The following is a 22,281-nucleotide window of genomic DNA, read 5'->3' as shown; positions in this document are numbered from 1 at the left end:
ACTCGGTTAGGTTTTCTTCGGGTGTCATTCACGCATAAACAAATGGTCGAGATTGCGTTGGCAATAGTTTTTGCGTAAGTACATGCACATACACCTTTTGTCAATCCACTGCCAGACAGGGCACTCTCCAGAGCGTGCGGCTCGTGCGGGTTACTTGACCATACTTCACCGCACTTGCCATGGGTTGGCGGTGCAGAGGGCGGCGCGGGCATCAATGTGGCAGCATCGAAATACAGTGGATACACAAAAGGGCTTGTACATGTACCAGCCACACACACACTCACTCCGCTCCTGTCGCGCACGTTCAACATCTCCTTTCAAGGCATGTGGGAATCAATGTATACATTCGAGAGCAAGGGCCCAGAGACCCATGTTTGCCAAGGGGACCCATAAAGGACGTTGAGGGGGGGGGGGTCACAGTATATGATTTGCATCACTGCTTAATCATGGGATGGGGAGGCGCAGATCAGATGCCCCCTCCCCCCGGACCGGTCCGCATGTTCCCACGTCCATGCTCGTGTGATGCGGGGGGTTGTGAATAAAATAGACGGGAGTCACGAACAAAAGAAGAGACGTTTTTTGTATTTTTGCTCACTTCTTCGAGACATCGCAGGGCACGTCTCACCCGGGTGTGCGGTGGGCTGCTCGCGCGACAGGGGGGGCGTAATCAAGACAGCGTTCGCCAAATAAACGAGAAGAGGGAAAGACAAAATCAAGCCCAAGTCAATACCAGCGATCTGCATAAATAAACGGCCTACATTCACAAAGGTGCAATTTCAGAACTGCTCGAGGTGAGACGATTCACAGCAACTTAACAGCGTCCGGTGGCTGTGACCAGGAGAACGTTTGTTATGTACAGACAGAAGGCGCGAGAGAGCGACGTGAAATTACAGCAAACATTCTCAAGGTTTCCACATTTGATTTAAAAGCAATCAAATATGCCCCCCCCGCCCGCCAACCCCAGCATTCCATCTTCAAATGGTGAGAATTCTAAGCATAGAAAAAGCCACACGTATGGGAAAATAAGAATTTCTCTTTAAAACCTAGCGCACATGTTAGCACCTCGCGCTCCCTTTCAATGGCTGCGCGCCGTACAGATTGCTTCGCTCCTCCAATATACCTATTTCCACTGGCCCATCCGAGCCGTGCCAGCGAGGGGGGCCTTCACGGTACAGGTAGTTTCCATTGGGCGACTTGCCACGCCGAACCCAGGGGCCAAGCCATGAAGCTGACCTCACAACTCGTTCTCAATCTGGCTCCCATCTGCATCTGGCTCGAGGGCCAAGCCTGGCCAGGGGGGGTGTCAATCATTTAATTTACTGCGTGTGACATCAGTTTGTAAATTACTGGAACACAGCATCGCCACGTCACATATGCACACCGCTCGACTCGTTCATCGTGTGTTAACGTCAGCGGTCCGGCTTGTGTGCTGCTGTAGAAAAACCTGGCACGTGCTGGGGCCGGCTCAGACATGGCTCGGTTGTACAGTGGAACAAAAAAAAGTGGTATAGGTAACTGAATGCCATAGATCCTGGAAAATCTATACAAGTACACTCAATATGTACAGACATCCCATTACGGCACCTGGGACTAATAGAACATTATACAGAAATTGGAGGGCAGTGTTTTTTTTTTTAAGAGACATTGTAAAATTCGCACGCCCATGCGCTCGGCATAAAATAAACGATGGGAAAATTATTTGATTACTGCCGGACAGGTGTGTTAAGAGGACTGATGATAACATGCATATTAACCTTGCAAAAAAAATCCTCAGCTTTACCCACCCGCTCCCCACCACCACAAACTAATAGGGGTCCATCCATCGTGACCGGTTTGCATGGCGTGTTATTGTTAAAGTGTTTGCGAGATTAGCAAGCGGCCGGTTCCCGGGGGGGTGGGGGGCGATATTCATGAAATTTTAGCACTCAGGATTTAGTCTGCCTACATTTACGCGGGTAATCCAGTTCGCGGAGGGGTACCTTCACCGACTTAAATATGGCTGAGGATCGTCCGTGCGTTGTGCACCTTGTGTTGTATTCAGGCTGCACTCGGCTAAAGTGAATGCACGTTTCTCGCATTCGAAAACAAAAAACGCCGATCCCTTCAGCGGAGTTGTGAACACCGGGGTAATGTTTTTGTGCGCAACAGACAAATAAGACTGCCGGGTGATCCTGACCTGGGCTTGGGCAGGGCTTGGGACAGCAATGGGAGTGTCTGCTGCATGCAGATATCTGTGTTTACACCAGAGCATCGGTTCACATCAGACCTGGAGAGAACTTAACTGCTTTGGATCAGAGTCCAACTGGATCCTGTTGACAAGAACTACACAAAGGTCTTGATTAAGTCCGACCTCTGAAGTCGCCATTGGCGACGCTCAGCCGTACTTATTTTATGTTTATTACTGCGTGCGTTACAAACTTGACAACAAGCCCGTGTTCGTTTTTCTTTAAACTACCTCCCGTTGTGTATGCATGTCACGATGCATCTCTTGATCGAAAGCAATCGATTCTTAGGCTCGCGACACGTGTGTAGAATCGTGTGCTTAAGAATCGTTTGTTTACTACTGGTACAAGTTGTGCGGGATTGGTTCACATGACCCGAGCAGCCACCAAAGCACGGTTGTCCAAACTATAGCCCACGGGCTAAAATCGGTCATTTAACATGGCTTGCTGTGGCCTTAACGTGAAACTAGTACTAGAAACCTTTTGAGAAATAATTAAGTGAACTGTCTTTGTCAGCATGTTGGATCTGTGGCTATGGGGTGGTGGATGGTTGCGGGTCTGGTCATGGGGAGTGAAAACATAAGTATCAATATATTCCTCTCCAATCTCTCTCCTTTCTATTCTCACATCTTCTCTGAAGGCATCTCTTTTCCTATCTCAAATCTATTCAGAGTACATCTCTCATATATCTCCCTGAATATATATCTATATTCTACCACTCATGAAGGCATACCTCCCTTCTAATGAATACAAATCCTTTCCCTATCTCTCCTGAACAAATAAATCTCTCCCATCTTCCTCACATCTCCCGTGAATACTTCTCTATCTGATCTCCATGTTTGTGTTTGTTTAGTTTATGTCTGTGGCCTACAGCCCTCAGCAATGTCAGTCAATCCAGCCCTAAATGCACAAAAGCTGGGACACCCTTGCACTCGAGGCTCGACATTCATAAGCGGCAAAAATTAAATAATCGAGTCGTTAAACGAGCCACAACCCTGATTCGCGACCATTCATCAAATCGCGACGGAGTTGAATCATTGCATGAATAAGCCCCTTTTCCTTAAGCTTTCTTCACAGGACTAATGTTTTGTGTCTGTGCGATCACACCAAACCAACCTGTGCAAGCGCAACATTTGTTTTCGAGTCTTGGCTGTGGACTGCAACGTCATGTGTGTGTCTGCTGTGGCATGCGTGCTAGGCCAGCCGACTGGCTGGCCAATCGGGCGGTCGGCCAGCTTCCCAGCCGGTGGAGGGTTTGTTGGAATTCGCTCGCCAGGAAAACAGACGAGGGCACCCCCCCCCCCTCACTCGCGTGAAGGCTGGGGGGCATCACCGCACCCGCGTCAGTGCCTTGTAGATCGTGATGCCCAGCACGGTGATGATGGTGGCGCCCAAGCTCACGCGCAGCCAGAACGAAGAGCTCTTGAGGTCAGGATCGTTCAGGTGTCTGTGGGGGGTGGGTGGGGGTAGGAAGGGAGGGGGGGTTGGGAAGGGGGTGTTGGGAAGGGGGGGGGGGTTGGACAGGGGGGCGGGAATCAAAGCGTTAAAATGTTTCTTTAATCGGGCAAAGTTGTAAAAACTTAATAAGATGATGTTTCCGAGCGGAGAAGTGCGAGGGAAGAAGCAGAAAGAGAAGTGTTGTAACCTGCAGTGTGGCGAGTGAGTGAGTGGGTGAGTGGGCAAGTGAGTGTGTTGTGACCATAATTATGGTAGTTGGGACACAGCATGGTTGACAAAACAGTCTAGTTGACCCTACTCCATATGGGTGGAAGAATTAGGAATCTAGTCTGCCAGGGCAGGCTCGTGCTGGTTTTCAATGCAGCACCAACATGTTGAAGCCCGACAGCTCGATGCCTTTGACCTCGTGACCTCATCCCCTACCTATTACACCTTTAGTCGAGATGTTTGCTGCTGCTGGTCGCTTGGCGTTTTGGGCCTGCGCTCAACAACTGTGACTTTAAGAAGGTTAATGAATCAGGTGCGCCATGCTATTGGAGTGAACTCTTGATTATTCAAGCGTGGATTATATGGTTATTTTTTTTCACCTTCCTCGGAGAAGTAAAAATACCTTCAAGTGCACCCGGTTTAATTATTAGTTGCTCCTTGAGTGACCCCGCTACCCATTCAACTATAAACACGTAGCCCAAGTAAACCAATCACTTTAAGAAACAACATAAAGAGAGGACATGCTCTACACCCACGCGACATAGGAAATCAATAAAAGCAAGATACACGTGCTTTAGTCTAATAAATGTTTTGCACGATCCAATTTTTTTTTAATCCAGGCCACTAATCCCCTCCCCCATTACACTGCATAATATAATCAAGAGCTGACTGTAAATGTAATTTCACACTTCATTAAATATTTTAGCACCGAGGGGCCCAGTAGAACCCTATGCAATCGCGTGCAATGATTTTTAGACGTAGGGATATCAGCTGGACGCAGTTGTCGTTCTCAAGAGGGTTTAGCTAAATAAATAATTTACCCACATAATAAATAACTAAGCGGGGGAACACACAGGGACCGACCGACCTTACAAGACGGCGCTCCAGCGGGCAGCCATTGAGCACGAGTCAGCAGAATTACACAGGAACCAGGGGACCGCACGTCAATCAAAGCATTGACCAAAAGCATTGTTACTCTCTACGGTGGGTTTGCCGACATCGCCTTGTTACATTACGTTGCGTGGGGTTCAGCGTATTGGAGAGGAATGGCAGAAGGTTGGAAAGATAAAAGACAAATTTTATTGAATGACAACGGAATAAACAACCCCCGTCTGAGAGGGGGCACGCACACGTCGGACATTCATGGAATGCATCGCTGAAAACGTAGACACCCACATGATAGTTTGGAAAAGTGATGGATTAAGATGTGAATTAAAATCATAACAATATCCAGCCTGTCAATCCACTGCTGGTGCAGGTCTCCATCATAGGGGGGTTATTTGATCACACACTTCACCACATGAGTTGGTGTGGGTTAGTATGTATGTATGTAGAACTTGTTTCGCACCGTACGTAGCCAACCATCCTAATCGGAGGTAAGGGAAATAGTGCTATGATTTGGGACTTCCTGAGTCTCGAGACAAAAATCCAGGAGAGCCCTGCACATTTTCAAAGTACAGGGGGGGCAATGGTTGCCATGCGTTTCCCAATTAAGTATTTTGCGAGTGATTAAAAACATTTCAGGCGTTTGGACCCTGAAATGACACTTTCTTCAAATGACATCACGGGGTATTTAACACCCACTGTGAATTGGGCGGCACGTACCAGGCCAGGTTCAGGTATCGCTCGGCAGTTGCATTAGTCGTGGCCAGGATTGAAACTCAGGTGGCTGGGGTTATTAAGCACAGTGACCTGACCACTACGCCACCACTCCACAACATGTCACCTTTGATAAAAATGAATAAAAGGTCATTCATCAACTTGGTTTTAAATGAAATTACATATGCTGAAGCTGATTGTTTGTTTGTTGTGTAACTGGTAATGTAAGTTACATTCAAGAGGTTTCAAAAACGGGTAATTAGTCACGCTGACCTCATTCACGGGATTAGGATGAGTACCCATATTCATACAGCACTCACGTAATATTGCATTTTATTAAACATTGAAATGAATGCAGGCCTCTGTGTACGTTGTAAATGCCGCTTGAAAAACTTCATTTCTGCCGTGTGTTTTGGTGTGTGGCTATAAGAAAAAAAACAGTTTAAGCCAAACACTCACATCATGTGTACGTGTACAGCCCCTTGTGCCAATCCACTGCTGGATGATGGCCTCATCACTCCGTTTAGGTTACAGGGGTTATTTAAGAGTACTTCACCACGACGGTCAAGGGCAGACTGAAAGCGGGCAGCAGACGCGACAACATAGAAATGGAGTACAGCGTTGTATGTTGCTGCACTGCCATATGCAGCCCTGGAGCCTACAACAACCTATTTGTGCATAGTGGTCACCCATCGAAGCACGTTCCAGACTCAACCCCCTGCTTAACTTCTGAGCTCTCACGAGATTGGGTGCATCGAGGTAGATTTGATTACAGACCGGCCTTAATTTCAACCCCAAGTTGTCTGGGGCTGAGCTCCGGAAAATATTTCCACACCTGGGCATACCACATCCAACATACCCCTCTCTACATCGCTGTTGCAACCAGTCACGTGCCACCTCCCGGTCTACCAACACGCTGGAAAGTACTGAGAACTCAAACTCCTGGTTGAGGCATTCTGGCATATTGATGGTCATGATGTGCCGAGCCCAATGCCGCCAAGCGCTTGCAAAATTGATTTAATGAACCAATCCCCGACTGACGGGCAAAGTCACCCTTTGCACTGACATCAGTGACTGCTGTTGTTGTTTTGCACACCAAGCGCGGCGACACGAAAATACGACCCCACAATGACTTATTGATGTTACTGACGCAGCACCTGCTGAGTGCACAAGGAGGGGACAGAGGAAAGGTGAGGATCAGCCCAAGCAGGCGGGGAAAAAAACAAAAACCCGAGACGCTGCAACTGCGGCAGCCGCACGGGCGCGGTGACACTGGCCGCACGGGTGCAGAGTCACGTGAAGTTAAAAATACACGCGGCGGCGGGGAGCCATCGAAAGCTTCAGTCGCCAACGAAGTGGAAAGCACGCGTCGTCTTGAGGCCCAGCCGTGAGATGGATTGTCAGTGATGGCCCACAAGTCGCCGAGCAGCAGCTGTGAAAGGCCGACCACACCCCGTCCCGTTTCAGATGGCACAGGCTAAGGCGAGCGCTCGTATGCCCACACGGCATTATAGACGACCCGCCTGGTCAACCCCGTCACTAAACACACAGTTGAATGTCAACTTACAAGTCCCCTTTGGTTTGATTTACTTCTGCTACATTCTTTATCTTGACAGTAGTTTTTTTTTTGCTTTAATCATTTGGGTGACCCAAGTAACTTTTGCAAAAACTGAGACTAACTTGGTCTCTTGCTTTCTCACCTGGTTAAACAATTAAAATTGGCTTCAAACTTGACCCATTTCTTTTAAAGCCAAATAGGGATAGGGGGAAGCGGAGTGTCTGTAGAGTGTGTAGGCTACGTGTAATGGAACTGCACCAGGCCCCATGGGGCTGGAGGTACCCAGGCGCAGGCCTACAAAGGGGGCGGCGGAGGGAGGGAGGGACGGAAAAATTGGGACTGGTCGGGGCCCCCATTTCATTCCTTGCATCAGGGCGCATGCAAACCATGCACGTTACAGGTTGAGGGTGGTGGAAGTCGGAGTAGAGATCAATGTGTAGCTAAGAGTGTGGTGCGAGCAACGTGACATGAAAGAAGTGTCTAGGTTTGTTCAAGCAGCATAGCGACACACTGCTGCGGAGGCCTCACAGGTTCTATCAGGATGCAGCAATGTGTCCGGGGGGTTTCCCCTCCCACAATAACATCAACACACCTAAGCCGAAACTCACCCTTTACCTTTCCAAGAGGAGGGTCCTCCTCCCCCCGTATTTATTCACTGTAACCGGGCCAGGCAAATACTGACAGGAGTGATTATTAAGCTAAGCTGAAATTTACACAATTGCAAGACATTTCCAAAACACGGGACTTAGTCCTATTTTACAACAAGACGCAGTCCGTTTATGCAGCCAACCTGCTATTTACATGTTGCAATGGCACAATGTTTTTTGTATCTAACACTTGCTATGGTCTTAATGAGATTCATCGGTATTTTACTTGTGAAATGTATCTACTGAATGGGAGATTCAGTATATTTAACGAGGTCGTCATGCCAAAATGTTCGCTCTCAATACTACATGCAAATGTGATTTTGCCCGAGCATAAACAGCTTGTGAACGACCAGTCCTGACTCGCAGCACCCGCACACTTGATGTTGTCATTCAAATGACTGCTCACACTTCGACACAAAGGAGATGTCATCAGTTCAAAGTGGTGCGACGTCTTAAACCGGTTTAAGCAACACCCTCCCCCCCCTCCCCCCGTATTTCTTTTCACTTGGCAGAACTCATAAGAAGAACCACACTCCCCCCCCACCCACGGCACTCGGAAAATAAAAAAAGCCTCTTACGGACACACACACACAGTCAAACATTTTCAAGTACCAGTATACTACGCGAAACATTGCAATGTACGAAGGTGTGCAAGCGACGGCTGGCTCAGTGGTGGGTTTACAGGAAGCTTTTACGCCTGGCTCGAGAATGGTGATAAGAGAAAGTCTTCCGAGGACTTGCTCAGAAGAAACGCAATGGCTACAAGCTACATGGCCCAGTCAGCTGCTCGTTTTCATGCGACAGACTCCTTCACGTCCTTAACTCCTCCTGCCTTGCTGTTGGCCGTACCGACAAGGTCTGTGCGTGCCAAAGCCAGCAAGAGTAGGCAATGAGTTTGAGAAGCAACGTGACATGACAGCCAAAGTAGGTGGGCGAAAATAAGTTATTTATAGACGCAGCAAAATAGGCGTCATATCATCATCGTCATAAGTCACATGTCTGTAGAATGGTATAAACTAATGGATCACATGTCAGATGTGTTGTCGAGTTGTACCACATGTTTTACGGACTGAAAGCACATTGCAGAGCTGTACAGCTCAACCGTGAAAACCTACGCAGCATCATCGGCCAAGATCAATCCACTGCTGGATGAAGACTCAGCCAAGCAGACAGGAACACAATAAATCCCAGCACCTACACACATTTCTTTGACATTTAAAATCAGAGCTTTTGTGTGCTTGTGTGTGTGCTCTCGGTTGAACTCAACCAGGAGCTGGTAGAAACTCCCCGTGAATTATGCCCGAGGAAGAATTATCTCACGATAGAGTAGAGTACACCCCCCCTCCATCATAAAAAAACCACCTCAATGAAAGACAACAACACAAAGCCCTGGTTAAACCGAAACCTGCCATTAGGATCAACTGAAATGAGATCACTGCACTGTGTGGCCGCGAGCACCGCAGGCGCTTGTTGCACGGACATGCGATTTCCTAAAATAGCCCAAAACCAAACGCCCCAACCCTGAAACCGAGATGCTCGGAACTTCACTTCAATTGTTCTTCAATATTGGAACGACGCACTTGCCCTTCAACAGCAATAAATCTGCCATCCATCAACACGCGCTGCTTCAACTTGAAAGACCGGCCGGACAACGACTGCTGCAGAGTTGGTGGGCGCTTACGTACACACACACACCCGCGTAGCCGCAAGGAGAATTACAACCCAAACGTGCAGGTGACATTGTATCTCATTTGCTCTCCCGCTGCGGTTTACAAAATATGGGATCTACCCCCTTGCACCCCCCCCACCGCCAACCACCCCCCCACCACCATCTTGGACACAGCCTCTTGAGAGTGACCTCGGGCTGAGACCTGCTGAAAGGGCAGCAACACGTCGCCCGCCCACGATCGCCCGATGACGTCGGCCAAAGACTAGCAGTTCTCCTCTCTGCGACATTGCGCCGCCACCGTGTGCAACCGTCGGCCACAAAGCTGAAGCCAGTGACGTTGGGAGTGTGTGCTTGAGCTCGGTTAGGTGTTCCCCCAGGGTTCCACTGGACCTTTGAAAAAGCTTCACCCTTTAAAATGGATTACAGGACAATGCGTTATGTCCGCCTGACCCAGGGGTCCGCAACCTGTGGCTCCGGAGCTGCATGCGGCTCTTTAAGGGCTGCTTCGTGACATTGTTTATTCAGGACCACCGTCTCGTAATCACATGCATTGCGGCTCTTTAAAGAGTGAGCTTTTTTACCAAAAAAAACAAATGGCTCTTCTAATTTTGGTTGCCGACGACCCCTGGGTTAACCATTACTAACTTAAAAACTTAACTATTTTTATTTTACCATGTAAGGCCCACTGAGCTGTATATCTATTTTTCAGAAGCGACTTGGCCACAAATGATAGCCCAGTATGTGGAAATGTATAACAGCCAAATACTCTAAACGCATGTACCCAGTATGAAGGGAACATATACAACAACCGTTTTGCCAATCCACTGCTGAATTAAGGATTTCCCCACAGGTCAGTGTGGGAAGCATAGATGTAAAGTACAACAATGCATATGAATAATTACGCGATCTAACCCAAAAAAACTATATTATGGATGATATTGGTCGCGTACGCCTACATATTAAACCTACAACAATGGATTTTACTGCACTGCCCTTTGCTGCCCACAATGTAACCCAGCCACAGCCTCTAACATCTGTTTAATGCATTGGGAAGGCCCATCCAAGCAACTATCCAGGTTCATCGCTGCTTAGCTTCCGAGGTACGAGTATATCAAACGTATACCGGGCGATGTCGGTAATAGGCCACTACCGTAAGTGAATGCTGCACGTGAATTCCAAGATGATTGTAATCAAGTGCCTGCCTCAAAACTAGTGAGCCACGCAGGTTTGTTGTGTGATATTACCCTCCTGGGAGTATCATAGCCCCGTTCGGCAATCTGAAGTCACGCACAGACAAACGTGCACGACTTGAAAAGCCACACCTGCTACACCTGCCCAAATTGTTCCCCTTCCGTGGCCACTGGCTGTGACGCAATGCCCTATGATGTGCTGCGTCCAAACCCCTTTCGCAAATTATTAATTAGGCTGAATAACCACATTAAAGGTTCATCAATAATGCATGGCTTCCATTTAACAAACAGCCACCTGCATGCCCCTGCTCTGCTTCAAGGCACCTGAATGGACTACCAGTGGCAGGCACACACACGTGCAATGGTTTTTATTTCAAAGTCAGAAAAAAAATGATGAACAGAGTTGGAGTCACAGTCACTGCTACCATCAGCGGCTGTCGTGATATCTGTACCTGGTCATGGCACTCTCCCCTTTGGTGACCTGCATGGCCAACAACCCCATGACTTGTTGGGAGGAGGGGAAATATTTTATGTGGAGGTGAATCTAAAGGAACCCCTTTCACTGTACCCTACAAGGCTCCGACAGTATATGCGCTTCCTCCTTCACAAAGCTGCCCGAACCAGTGGGGGGTAATGCATGTTCAAACAATCCCCATGACCCACAACGGTGTGGGGGAGACCTTGATCCAGCAGTGGATTAACGAAGCACAAAACAACAATTATAAAAAAGCTATCATTTAACAAGCAAAGCGAATGTAATTACTCCACCAGGTGACTTTTCAACTCGAACGCAACCTACTGCAAATCTGTGTCGCAAGCCACCTGATTTGACCGCAACACAAACTTGAATGGCTACTGTGGGCAGTACGACTCAACTCGTAATGGGCACACCAAGGCGGCTTTAGCACCCCCCACCCAGCCCCACATCTGAAGCTTCTCTGGCATACCCCCAGCCTCAACCCAAAACCTCACCCCAACAAACAAGTCTGAGCAGGCTGCTGAAGAACAAAAGCTAAAGATTTTCACTTGTGCGTGCAAAAGGAAAAATCTAAACACAGAGTGAAGCAGTGGCCAAACTGGTCTGCAGGAGTGAAAAAACACACCGACACAAACAACCAACTCCATTGTTTGGCATACACCTTTAGCAATAAAGGATACTTGAGTGAGCATTGCCTAAATCAGTCAGCACTGGGTAAGACGACGTTTTGTAAAGCATTCGTTGAGCAAGCAAGCAAAGCAAGGGCTGATGGCTGGCAGCAATGTAAAAAGACAAACAGAGGCAACAAATCGCACGGGGCGAATGAGCCTTATTTAAAAGCTACAAGTGTACGTAGGGAGGTCGGATGGCTAAGAGTTCAGATCGCTGGGCTGGCACCGTTGTGATCCTACATTCGCAAACCAGACAGCCAACCGTAATTAATCTGGCTTCCCAACTTGTAGAGAATTCATGGATTTCAGCCTGGTTGCCAATGACTCTTAAACAAACCTCGTCTTACTAAGTTTGGTTCCCCACTCAATTTGGCTAAATTACAGCGCTGATGATTAAGAATATCGGTTTTTACTCTTATGTGATAAAACATTACTCTGTGGTAGGGTGGGTGATTAAATGCTGCCCCCTACTGTGGTGACCAGATGTCACTACTGTATGGTTATCTTCGAAAGTAGCTCTATGATAACCACTTCCATGGGCTAGTCTCTTATAAATGGGGTTGTACTACACTGTGAGAGCTACGTATGGATTCCTCGTCTCTTGATGCAACGCCGATAACGTAATCGAGATAAAATTGCGGAAAAAGTCTAAACATTTCTTCTTAACATGTCAGCGCAGTACGTCACCATCTCCATTTAGGATCTTCCCAGAGTCGCAGATGTGGAGTAGAATATCTGGAGAGAGCCCGAGAGAAGGCCTCAATAGCAGCTGCAGAGCACAGCGCTGGCAGATATCAAGCAGCACAGGGTGGCATAACTACTAGAAACACGCAGGTACAATGCCACCATTAGCACCACCACACCCATAGAATACCGCCACTATTACTACCCCTACACACACAGATACAATCAAGGTCAACAGGTGAACACAGCCACTTATGCTGATGCCAGCACACCTCACCACGTCTTCCATTCTTCTGTTAAGATCCACCAGTTGTTAAACATTCACCATCTCCAAGGGCTGCTCTTACAGTATTCCACAATCTGGCTTCAGTTCTTTCCCTTCGTTGCTCAATAACCTGCCCTCCTCCACCCTGCACACGTGTCCCAGCCATCACAACATCAACTTCCCGACAACACCTACATGTTATCACATTCTATTTAACTAAACTAATTTTATTCTACCATGTAAGGGCCCACTGAGCTACATAGCTCTTTTTCTGAAGCGACCTGGCCACAATTAATCGCTCAACGAAGTGGCTTATCATATGGAAATGTATAGCACCCAAATACAGATAGACCCCGAGTTACGATGGTCCGACTTACGATATTTCGATCTTACGATGGCGATAGCGATACGACAAAATTGTAAAATATTTGAAATTTTGCACGGCAGGCAAACGCAGCAGCGTACGAGGTACGATACTGTACGTTGGGAAGCTGCCGGGATGTACGCATCTCCCGCCTTGTGTGATGCAGATAGGAATGTTTCCTGAAAAAACTTTCTATTAAATTGCAGTTCATATAGGTAGGCTAAGAATTGACCTTTTTTTTCTTAACATTTTACTGTGCAATACAGTATTGTAATTACTAAATACATATAGTATATAGTTTATACAGTACGGTACTGTAAATTGCTCTGTTTTGCTAAATTATCACCATTCTTTAAGACTCCTGGGTAGGCTAGGCCATCTTCGACTTACGATATTTTTGACTGACGATGGGGTCGTCGTAACGCATCTCCATCGTAAGCAGAGGACTACTTAAACGCATGTTTATAAATGTGAAAAACGACTAATGTACACTTTTTTTTACCCTACTCTGCCATGAACGGATACATTGATTAAGCGAACCAGGTACTCAAAAACAATGCCACAATCACCCTCAACGACAAAGATGCTACTGGACACAGTACAAATAAAGACAAGAAGTGCTGATACAAAACCGGAAAAGGGAGAATAAATCCTGTTGGGCCCTAACAAAAATCCAACCCCTTTGTGTCATTTATTATTTATTTTACAATAATGCTGCTCTATCTGCTGTTAACAACTGGTTTTTATCTGTCCTGAGTGACATGGATGACTGGACCTTCCTGGAGTCGTTTTGTGGACATTTCAGATTAATAAACAGTCACCCCTCTGGACTGAAATGTAAACTCAACATGAAAGCCTTTGACTGTGTAAGTACACAAACATACACACACAAGTTCACGCAATGTGAAGCACCGTGTTGGAAAACTGGTGCAAGCCAGTCCAATGAATGAGTCCCCTCTTTCAATAACTATATCCATGTGGGATGGATGTGCAATACTTGTACAGCCCTGAGAAAATCCACTGCTAAACCAGGGCCTCCGCCATACTTCCAATTCGCTGGTCAATCCACGTTGGAAGTGGGGAGCATAGACATAGGAATATAACAGCAGGACAACAATAGATAGTGGCCCACAACAAAGCCCTTGCTATACATGGTGGTCAAGCATCCAAGCACTAATCAGGCTCAAATCTTCTCAGGATCTGACATCCAACGAGATCAGGGTGCATTCTTGATGCTCGGGTCATAGGCTTCGTTCTTAGCCCTGTATATCCATGGTTTCTAATGTGGCATTGACATGTCAAGGTCTTGTGTTAAATTCGGCATGCAAATTCATCTTCAGGACACTTAATATCCTGAGGTCATATGGCTGTCCATGAAGGGAAAATGAAGCTGCCAATTTGGATTTATTTCAGTGATAATCGCATCTTACCAACAACTTATTAGTGGAAGACGCCTTATAAATAAGTGTAAATTGTTATTATTATCAAGTTTTGGAAAACATACGTTGACATTTATTGTTTTCGTCTGGCTTACGACAAGTGCGTCATCCATTACCACGAGCTATGCTCGGGCAAAGGCACTGCACATCTCATCCCGTGCCGAGTTTCTCTGGGAGACGTCGAATGTCACGCGTTAAAACGGGACAGGTCCCACGTTTTACACGGAGGCTCATTTACACAGAGGCTTATTGCCTCTGTGTAATATTTCCAGGACATGCAGCCAGGCGCTGCTTGCACAACCACGTTCACGTGGGCACCACAAAGCCCCCAAGACCAGCAACTCTGCAACCACTGCAGACAACACCGCATTGCCTGGCGCAAGCACCCACCTCTTACAAAACAAAGGCTCCAAGAATGCTATCTTGCCATCTGGGAGTTGGTCAACATCTCATACAATGGAGTATTATGATAAGCTGGTTTACGCATCTTCTATCAGTGCTGACCCGAGTGATGACTGAGTGCAGGGTGCACATACAAATGAGATGACTAAGGCTGCTTGTTTAAGAAAAGGATTGCCATCAGAAGGCAGACTTTCTAAACCATCTCGTAGCTAACAAATAATAATATTTTTCGATTTAAAGCTTTCGTGACTTCTTGGTTCTTTCGGTAAGACAGACTCTGTCTTCTCGACAGACCTGTTCTTCACCTGAGGACGACTGCCTGCCTTGTGGCCGAAACGTCGTGAGAATTATTTTATTATGTTATATTTTTATTATTTTATTATTTCCATTCTACGTGACTTTACCGAAAGAACCAAGAAAATAATAATATGTAGCCATTTGGCAAGCCACTCCTGGATGAAGGCCTCACCACTCCACGTTGGGAGTGGGCGTTGTTTGACCATATTTCACTGTTAAAGTCAATGAAGATTACACCACTGCTTCACCGCATAATCACCTGTTGGACTCAAAATGACTTCACCTTCCACCACCAAATATAAAAACAGTTAACAGCCTTATTAAGCTATTTCACGAAAAATAATAATCATTTCATGACAGGAGTCATAAATAATCAGCACAACTGAAATCTCGGATTCAGCCACCTGTGATTAAAAGTGGTCGTCACGAGTTGGGAGTTGTTTCAACCCGGGTCATTTGGATGCCAACAAACACACCAAGAAACACCCCAAGATATAAACGTTGTTATTTATAGATGTGTTTTAAAGTTATAGATGCTAAGGGCTGAGATAGTTTATGCAAAGCGCTGTCATGCCGTGTGTGAATGGAATTGCATAAAATCGAGTTTTTGCAAGTTTAGTGTTTCACTGAATTTTACTCATGACCGATATGCAATGAGCACTCTTTTGAAACCACAGCATGGGAGAGGGTTCTATTAAATTCAGAAGTAGCAGTATGAAATCATCTTCCGGGGTCATTCTTTAACACAAGGCTACAAACTGCTCGCCATGGGAGTTCCAAATGAAAATGCCGTCATCTCCTTACTTTGAAAAATCGACCTTTCAATGGGTTATAACCATGTTATAAAGGTCACCTGTGTATCGATCTACATGTAACCAATAAAACAAGACCTTTTTCCCTCTGCCAATGAAATCCTGCATCTCTCTAGAAAAAAAATATGCCCGCTATTTATTTCTGCACAGCGTCGAGATGTGGTCGCCTTTAAACAGTATGTATACGTAGATACACGTGCAGCCTTATTTGTCAATCCACTGCTGGATGAAGGCCTTCCCAGGCCATGCGGCTCGTGAGGGCTATTTGTTCACAATGCTGGCCAGTGTGCGTTGGTGAAGGCGGACAGCGTTGACGTAGGAGAATAGCGAGCACAGTACAGTGCAGCAACTGATTTTTCAGCACTGCCCTCTGTTGCGCACAACATAGTCCCATAGATGCCGATCAAAAATAAGAAAACAAAAAACAAGTGCTGTGAGCGAGCATCTTATGAAAGCCGGCTAGGCGTGCCAGAGGGTGGTGTGGTTCGCACCACGCCCGGCCACCCTTGTCTCCCCAGTGCCGATGTTGACGCACCGTGCCAAGAACTCATCTAAGATCAAGTCGATTACAAAGGCTACAGCCCACTAACTCATTGTGGGCTTTGACAGGTGCTGACATCAGGGGTGCGGCGGACATTGCTTACCGAGCAGCAAGGGTGAGTGCATTCTCATGAATAAATGGCAAACAACATTAGAACGAGACAAAAAAAATCAACCCCGAGGGCGATCGCGGAGCGACGAGCACGGGTGGTACGCACGGGTAAGCGGCGAGCGTGGCGAGCTTGATGAAGATGTCTCTGGCGGGGCTGTTGCCCGTGCTGCACGTAAAGGACAGCGGCGGCGGCAGCCGGTGCTTGCGGCAGAACTCGGCGGGGCTCTGCAGGAAGGAGGCGCCCGAGAGCGAGTCGCGCAGGTCCGCCTTGTTGGCCAACACCAGGCACGGCACGCGTCGCTCCGCAAAGTGCTGCTGCTCCGGCGCGCGGGCACAGTTCGGGGACGGTGGCGGAAACACGAGCGTCGTTAAGTGGAGGCAGGACAGGCGGCGCCACCCGAGACCTCGGGTCTCAGGCGAACCGGCCGCTTTGCAAAGCGTGTATAGTACAAACTGCAAAACGTTCATTTCGCAGGAACAGGCCAAACACCCCTTATTGCCGGACCCTCCTCTGAGGGGGTCTTTAGATTGTGAAGCTTTCCTGGTTAAGTTAATGACATTTCAAAATACACGTGAACAAGTTAAATGACTCCAATAACAAAAAAACAACATCGTATTGTTTTCTAACTTCTGGTATTCTGTAAAAAAAATAACATTTTATTATCATATATGCTATAATTACAGATGGGTAAGAATGCACTAAGAGATTTCTTTTACAAGGCTGTGGGACAAAAATACAGCAACAGCCTTTGCTGCAGTCTGTAAAAAATTTCACCCATACATTTGAAAGTGAAAAACAGCGTTCCAAATTGTAAAAAACTTTAGAAACAACATACAGACCCGCAAGTGCGAGTTAACTCGCAGATCGAAAACAAAGGTCGACATTCGGCAAACCAAACGACAAAGCCGCAAAGAGACGCACATGGACACAGCCGCAGCTTTCAATGCACCCCTCTGGCTCTCAGCTGTTGCTTTTAAAAAAGCATTCGTTGTTTGAAAATAACATATGCCACATGTGCAACTAAACATGCCACATGCTGAAAAGCCTTCCTAAGTCCCAGGTCACACGTGCATGGATACTTCAAATTGTTTCATGTGGAAACAAATATGGGAAGGAGGCAATATTAATTTTGTTAGCATTCTCCACAATGGCACTTAATGATTACTTTGTGTTGCGTTGTACAGCTTTCCATCAAACTAGGACCAATTTCTTACATTAAGGGTCCTTTGCTATAATGGGTAGAAGTTTTAAACAAGACAAGAGGACCACAATGCACTTCTACAGGAAGTACTGTCTTTTTTGCAAATACACAACAGCACAGTGCTCTTCACATATTCCAGCCTGCACTTATCATTTTCATGATGGGTTTCATCGTCATTCACAGGTAAGAAACATCAGGCAGTTCATCAGTATTGGTTCAAGCAGGTCTAACTGCTGATGAGACGGTGATGTCAAAACCAGTCCAGCATTTGCTTGTATTGAACCAATGCAGCTGAAAAGATGCACTCCCAGAAGGCTGTGCGGCCAATAGGTTGTGCAATCTACTTATTTTATGTTGAGATACAAACGAGTTATTTGCTGTGCATGGATATAGGATTGGTCTGTCAATTAACATAAATAAAAGGCAATCGTGACTTGGGTTAACAATGCCCCTTCACTACAAAGCTCCAATTATTTTCTTTTACAAATATTTCAATGAGTTCCCATCTCAAAACAAGTTAGGCTGACCACACATTGCATTGTCCGAGACCGAAGGTGACTCATTCATTGTTTAACACAATGTCGGAGGTTACACGACACGCGTAAGCAGCGGGGATGAAGAGATGACAATGAAGTTCTGGAGGAGATGCACAAGGGCGTACAGTGTGAGCGGTGCCAGACACTCCAGTTTTGTCCCCACCCACCCCCCCCAAACTCTCGAGTATGGAGACATTACCACCCAACATCGTGGCAGGGGTTCTTGTTAATTCATCACCTTTGACTTATTCATGAGCCTTACACAAATACCTGGATCATACAAGGAGGCAATTTTATGACACCAAGTAAAGTCCAAACAAGCTATATTATAGCCCCAGCTATATTTTAACAAAGGCACAGTAAGTGAGAGATGTCACTGACAAACACCACAACAGGGAGGTCCTTTTTATCAACATTCCCCACGCTGTTTGCCACTGCTGCATCAGGACAACCAACGTCATATCAGCAATAAGTCACCAGGCATGCTGGTTGGCTCAAGGGCAAGGGAACACGCACACATGCACAAATACGTACACACACATACGTACAGACACACACAAACACAGCCTCATCTACATGTGCCCTGAAGGACACCTCATTGTAATTAGGGCTTGGCAACGTGCAAGCCAAGCATTTCCAAACAGCTATGCACATATATAATTGGCAAGTGTCAGGTTGACATTAAGGCCGTGGCTATGTTCTATTTGTGCCGAGACGAATCTAAGGGTCGAGTTTATGTTGAAGTTTCTTTTATGGCCAATTCTCCAAAGGGGTCAACTGATCGGCAATCCGAGTCATTGCCATGCGTGGGCTTTTTGCGTCATTAATCGCCTAATAGCAATTGCTGCCAAGGCGTTATTGAAGGGATATGAGCTTGAGACCTCCAAAACACTGGATGGCTGTATGGCGTCGAGAATATTTAGAGGGGAAAAAACTGGAAACGCTGAAGGAAAAATGCCTTCACCATGAGAACTGGAAAAAAAATCTGCCAGAGGCACCACTAAAAAGGTCAATCAAGACATCCAACACAAAGAACAAACTCTCCGCAATTTGTTTGCACCGAGTTTTGTTCGGCAAAAATGTCCGACATTTCGCTCGACAAGCTGGGAGCTTGTTCAGGAAAGGCATTCCCGGTTCGTACAACATGGCGCAACGGCAAAAACTGGCAACGGGAGTGAAGCGAATGAGCACCCTACCTTGAAGACGGTCGCGCAGTACTCGAAGGACTTGGGGTTGTGTGCGTCGTACAGGAGGCAGGCCACATCGCACGCCGTGTCGGCTGAGGTCAGCAGATCGGACTCCGTATCGATCTCATGCAGCTTCACGGCAATATTTTCAGAATTTTATTGCATCCAGGGAAGGGGGGGGGGGGTGAGAGGGGGTAGAGGGGGTTTGGAGTGAGTGGCAGGGGAATCGTAGGGTAGAGGTGAAAGGGGCAGTGAAGGGCATTCGTTTGGATTGTGGGATTGCATGACAAGTGTGTGCGAGTATGCGGTTGTTTGTGTGCGCGGGGGCGGAGGAGGTAAGAAGATAAAATTCGTTACATTTCTATAAATATACTCGCGAGTTATTTTTGTAAAACGCGAGCATGCTGCAGAGGGACAAGGCTTTCCAATCAAGTACACATTACATGTGTATAACATTCAACAAAGAGTCACTGAGTAGTTGGCAGATTTAAATTGAGCTATTCATGCATTTTCTCCACGGGGGAGGGGGTCAAACCACATTGTGCCATGACGGGGAAGTGAAGTCCATGAACACGATAGTATTTTTCCACACGTACATTTTGCAACCAAACGTGTTAAAGTAAAAACAAACATAGTTGTTTAAAAACCTGGCTAATCTCTCGCGCTAATCTAATCTACCGTGTGCGCCGCCTTCCTCGTAGAGCAATGCAAAGCAATGCCCTTGAGTTGTTCTCGGCGCCTAGTGACGGATATGTTCACTAAATCCATCAAACGATAGAGACGATGCGCGGGTGACATTTCATCACCACGGCGCAGCAAACAGATTTTAATTCCCTTTTAGACCCCCCCCCCCCCAATCTGCTGGCTCAAAATAAAAATAAGTATGAGCAGAACTGTGTGACGTAGGCAACTGTGCTCCCTGGATAAAACTAAGCTTTTTATAAATTCAGCTGGAACAATTTTATACCGATACCCACAAAAGCAAGAGCACAGCTTGATGGGATGACGCTTGCTAAACGCTCGATGATGACATGGTTTATGTTTCGAGGCCAGTTTCGTCCCGACTTGCCCGGGGAGTTACAAAACCGTCATACCGCAGAGGGCTGTCACCGCCACTGCAAACAATAGCAGTGGTTAGATTGTCGGCCAAGTCCTGCCTTTAATCAGGACTTGAAATAATCCCCTGGGTTCGAATGACACGTATGTTTGACAACTGCCAGCCAAGTGAGGCCCTAAACTTCGTAACAGCTGTTTGTCTATTGGTAGAGATTTTAATGCTACTGACGAGCTGCCCACTACTAAGCATTTACAGGAACCGTGTTTGTTTGGTTTGCGTGTTTTTGATCTCTCAAGCTTGTTTCTCTCCTGCTCATTTCAAGAACAAGATGGCATCGTGGCCAAAGCCGTTGATGCCACCACACCTCGCCAACGCTCTCTACCCTCTAGCCAGATCCCGCAGCTGCTGCACCGCAGACACGGAACCTCCCCGATCTGCCCTCACAGTAGACCACAATCTGCCCTTAGGTCTCCCCCTTGGCTGCCGGACACATGGAGATCACTCCAATGCCGGTCTCGGAAACCGTGCCCCCTTCCATACTGCTCTTTTCACATGATGCACACAGTGGGTTTTAGCATGCGACACCGGTGAACTGGTGCAAATTTCACCCACGTAAAACATTGGCGCCAGCATTTAAGAGTTATGAGCGCGAGATGTTGAATACCATAACCTTATCTAAAGGCATGTTATTACACGTTAAATACCTCCCTACACGCGTAAAATGCAAAAAACGTGAAGTGAGGCAAGATAAAGTGTGTATTTTAGACAGATATATTTAGAATTCCGAAGGTGTTGTCTATTGTGTGAGCTCAGCAGTGCATATCTTAAAATAGTACATATCCAGTTCGTCAACATATTCCAGTAAAAATAAAGGCTCAATGTCATGTATTAGAAGTAAAGAGACAGATAAAACTGTGTCTTATGTAAAGATACTCTTGTCAAAATGTTTTCATCGTGTGATCTACAAGAGCACTGCTGGATGAAGGCCTCTCTGCAGCCTTTCGGTCATGCGGGGGTTGTTTGAGCATACTTCACCACGCGAGTCAAAATAAAGTGAAAACAACCGGCTCGGCTATTACTCGCCACCGATCTTGACCGTGGTCGAGAATCCAACTTAGGTTGCCGGGATCACAGCACAGCTTCAGTACCACCGCACCATCCCATTGTTTTAAAGTATTTCTTAATACTCTTTGGTTCTTTCGGTAAAGTCACGTAGGTACAAAATCAAATAAATCACGACGTTTCGATCGCAACACAAGCGACCGTCATGAGGTGGAACAGATACAGCAGGAGAACTGCTGTATCGAAATGTCGTGATTTATTTTATTTTATACCTAAGTGACTTTACCGAAAGAACCTAAGAGTATGGATTCCTGCAGTCACGAAAGCTTAAAATCAAGTATTTATTAAATCCAATTTTTTTTAAATGTCCCCACATCTAAGCATTCACCATCTATTTCTCACGAAAGCCCAGCATTCAAAAGTACAATGAAAATGCTGCTCATTAAAGTGTGCATTTTTTTCAAATGTGGCATATTTTGATTAAAGACCATCACAGTCATCCAACCGATGACTGATGGTCTTTAACATCCGCGCTTTTCAACAGATGGCACGCTTTGCTAAAGCCCAGCAGAAATGACTCAGCTACTGCTGAAGCTACTCCTGTTGGGCCGAGGCCAAGCAAG

The 22,281-nt window shown here is 46.6% G+C and overlaps 1 protein-coding gene across 4 annotated transcripts in view; it reads right to left on the bottom strand.

The window, feature by feature from the left end:
- Nucleotides 1-535: 535 nt before the first annotated feature.
- The window catches only part of LOC144935211 (mitochondrial Rho GTPase 1-like), a 38,154-nt gene continuing 16,408 nt past the window's right edge, over nt 536-22,281 (bottom strand). For 2 of the 4 annotated variants that reach the window (XM_078861725.1, XM_078861745.1), the window contains 4 exons: nt 19,549-19,671; nt 16,721-16,929; nt 3,561-3,669; nt 538-641 (listed from right to left, as the gene is read on the bottom strand). In XM_078861725.1, the coding sequence (XP_078717851.1) occupies nt 555-641; nt 3,561-3,669; nt 16,721-16,929; nt 19,549-19,671 (528 nt within the window). In that variant the 3' untranslated portion in view covers nt 538-554. Of the gene's footprint in view, nt 642-3,560; nt 3,670-16,720; nt 16,930-19,548; nt 19,672-22,281 lie in introns of all 4 variants that reach the window. The other 2 variants (XM_078861735.1, XM_078861754.1) reach the window with 2 other exon arrangements.

Source organism: Lampetra fluviatilis, chromosome 1, assembly GCF_964198595.1.
Source record: "Lampetra fluviatilis chromosome 1, kcLamFluv1.1, whole genome shotgun sequence".
Lineage (NCBI taxonomy): Eukaryota > Metazoa > Chordata > Hyperoartia > Petromyzontiformes > Petromyzontidae > Lampetra > Lampetra fluviatilis.
The sequence above is the reverse complement of the archived record's forward strand: the minus strand, read 5'-3'. Positions and strand labels throughout refer to the sequence as shown.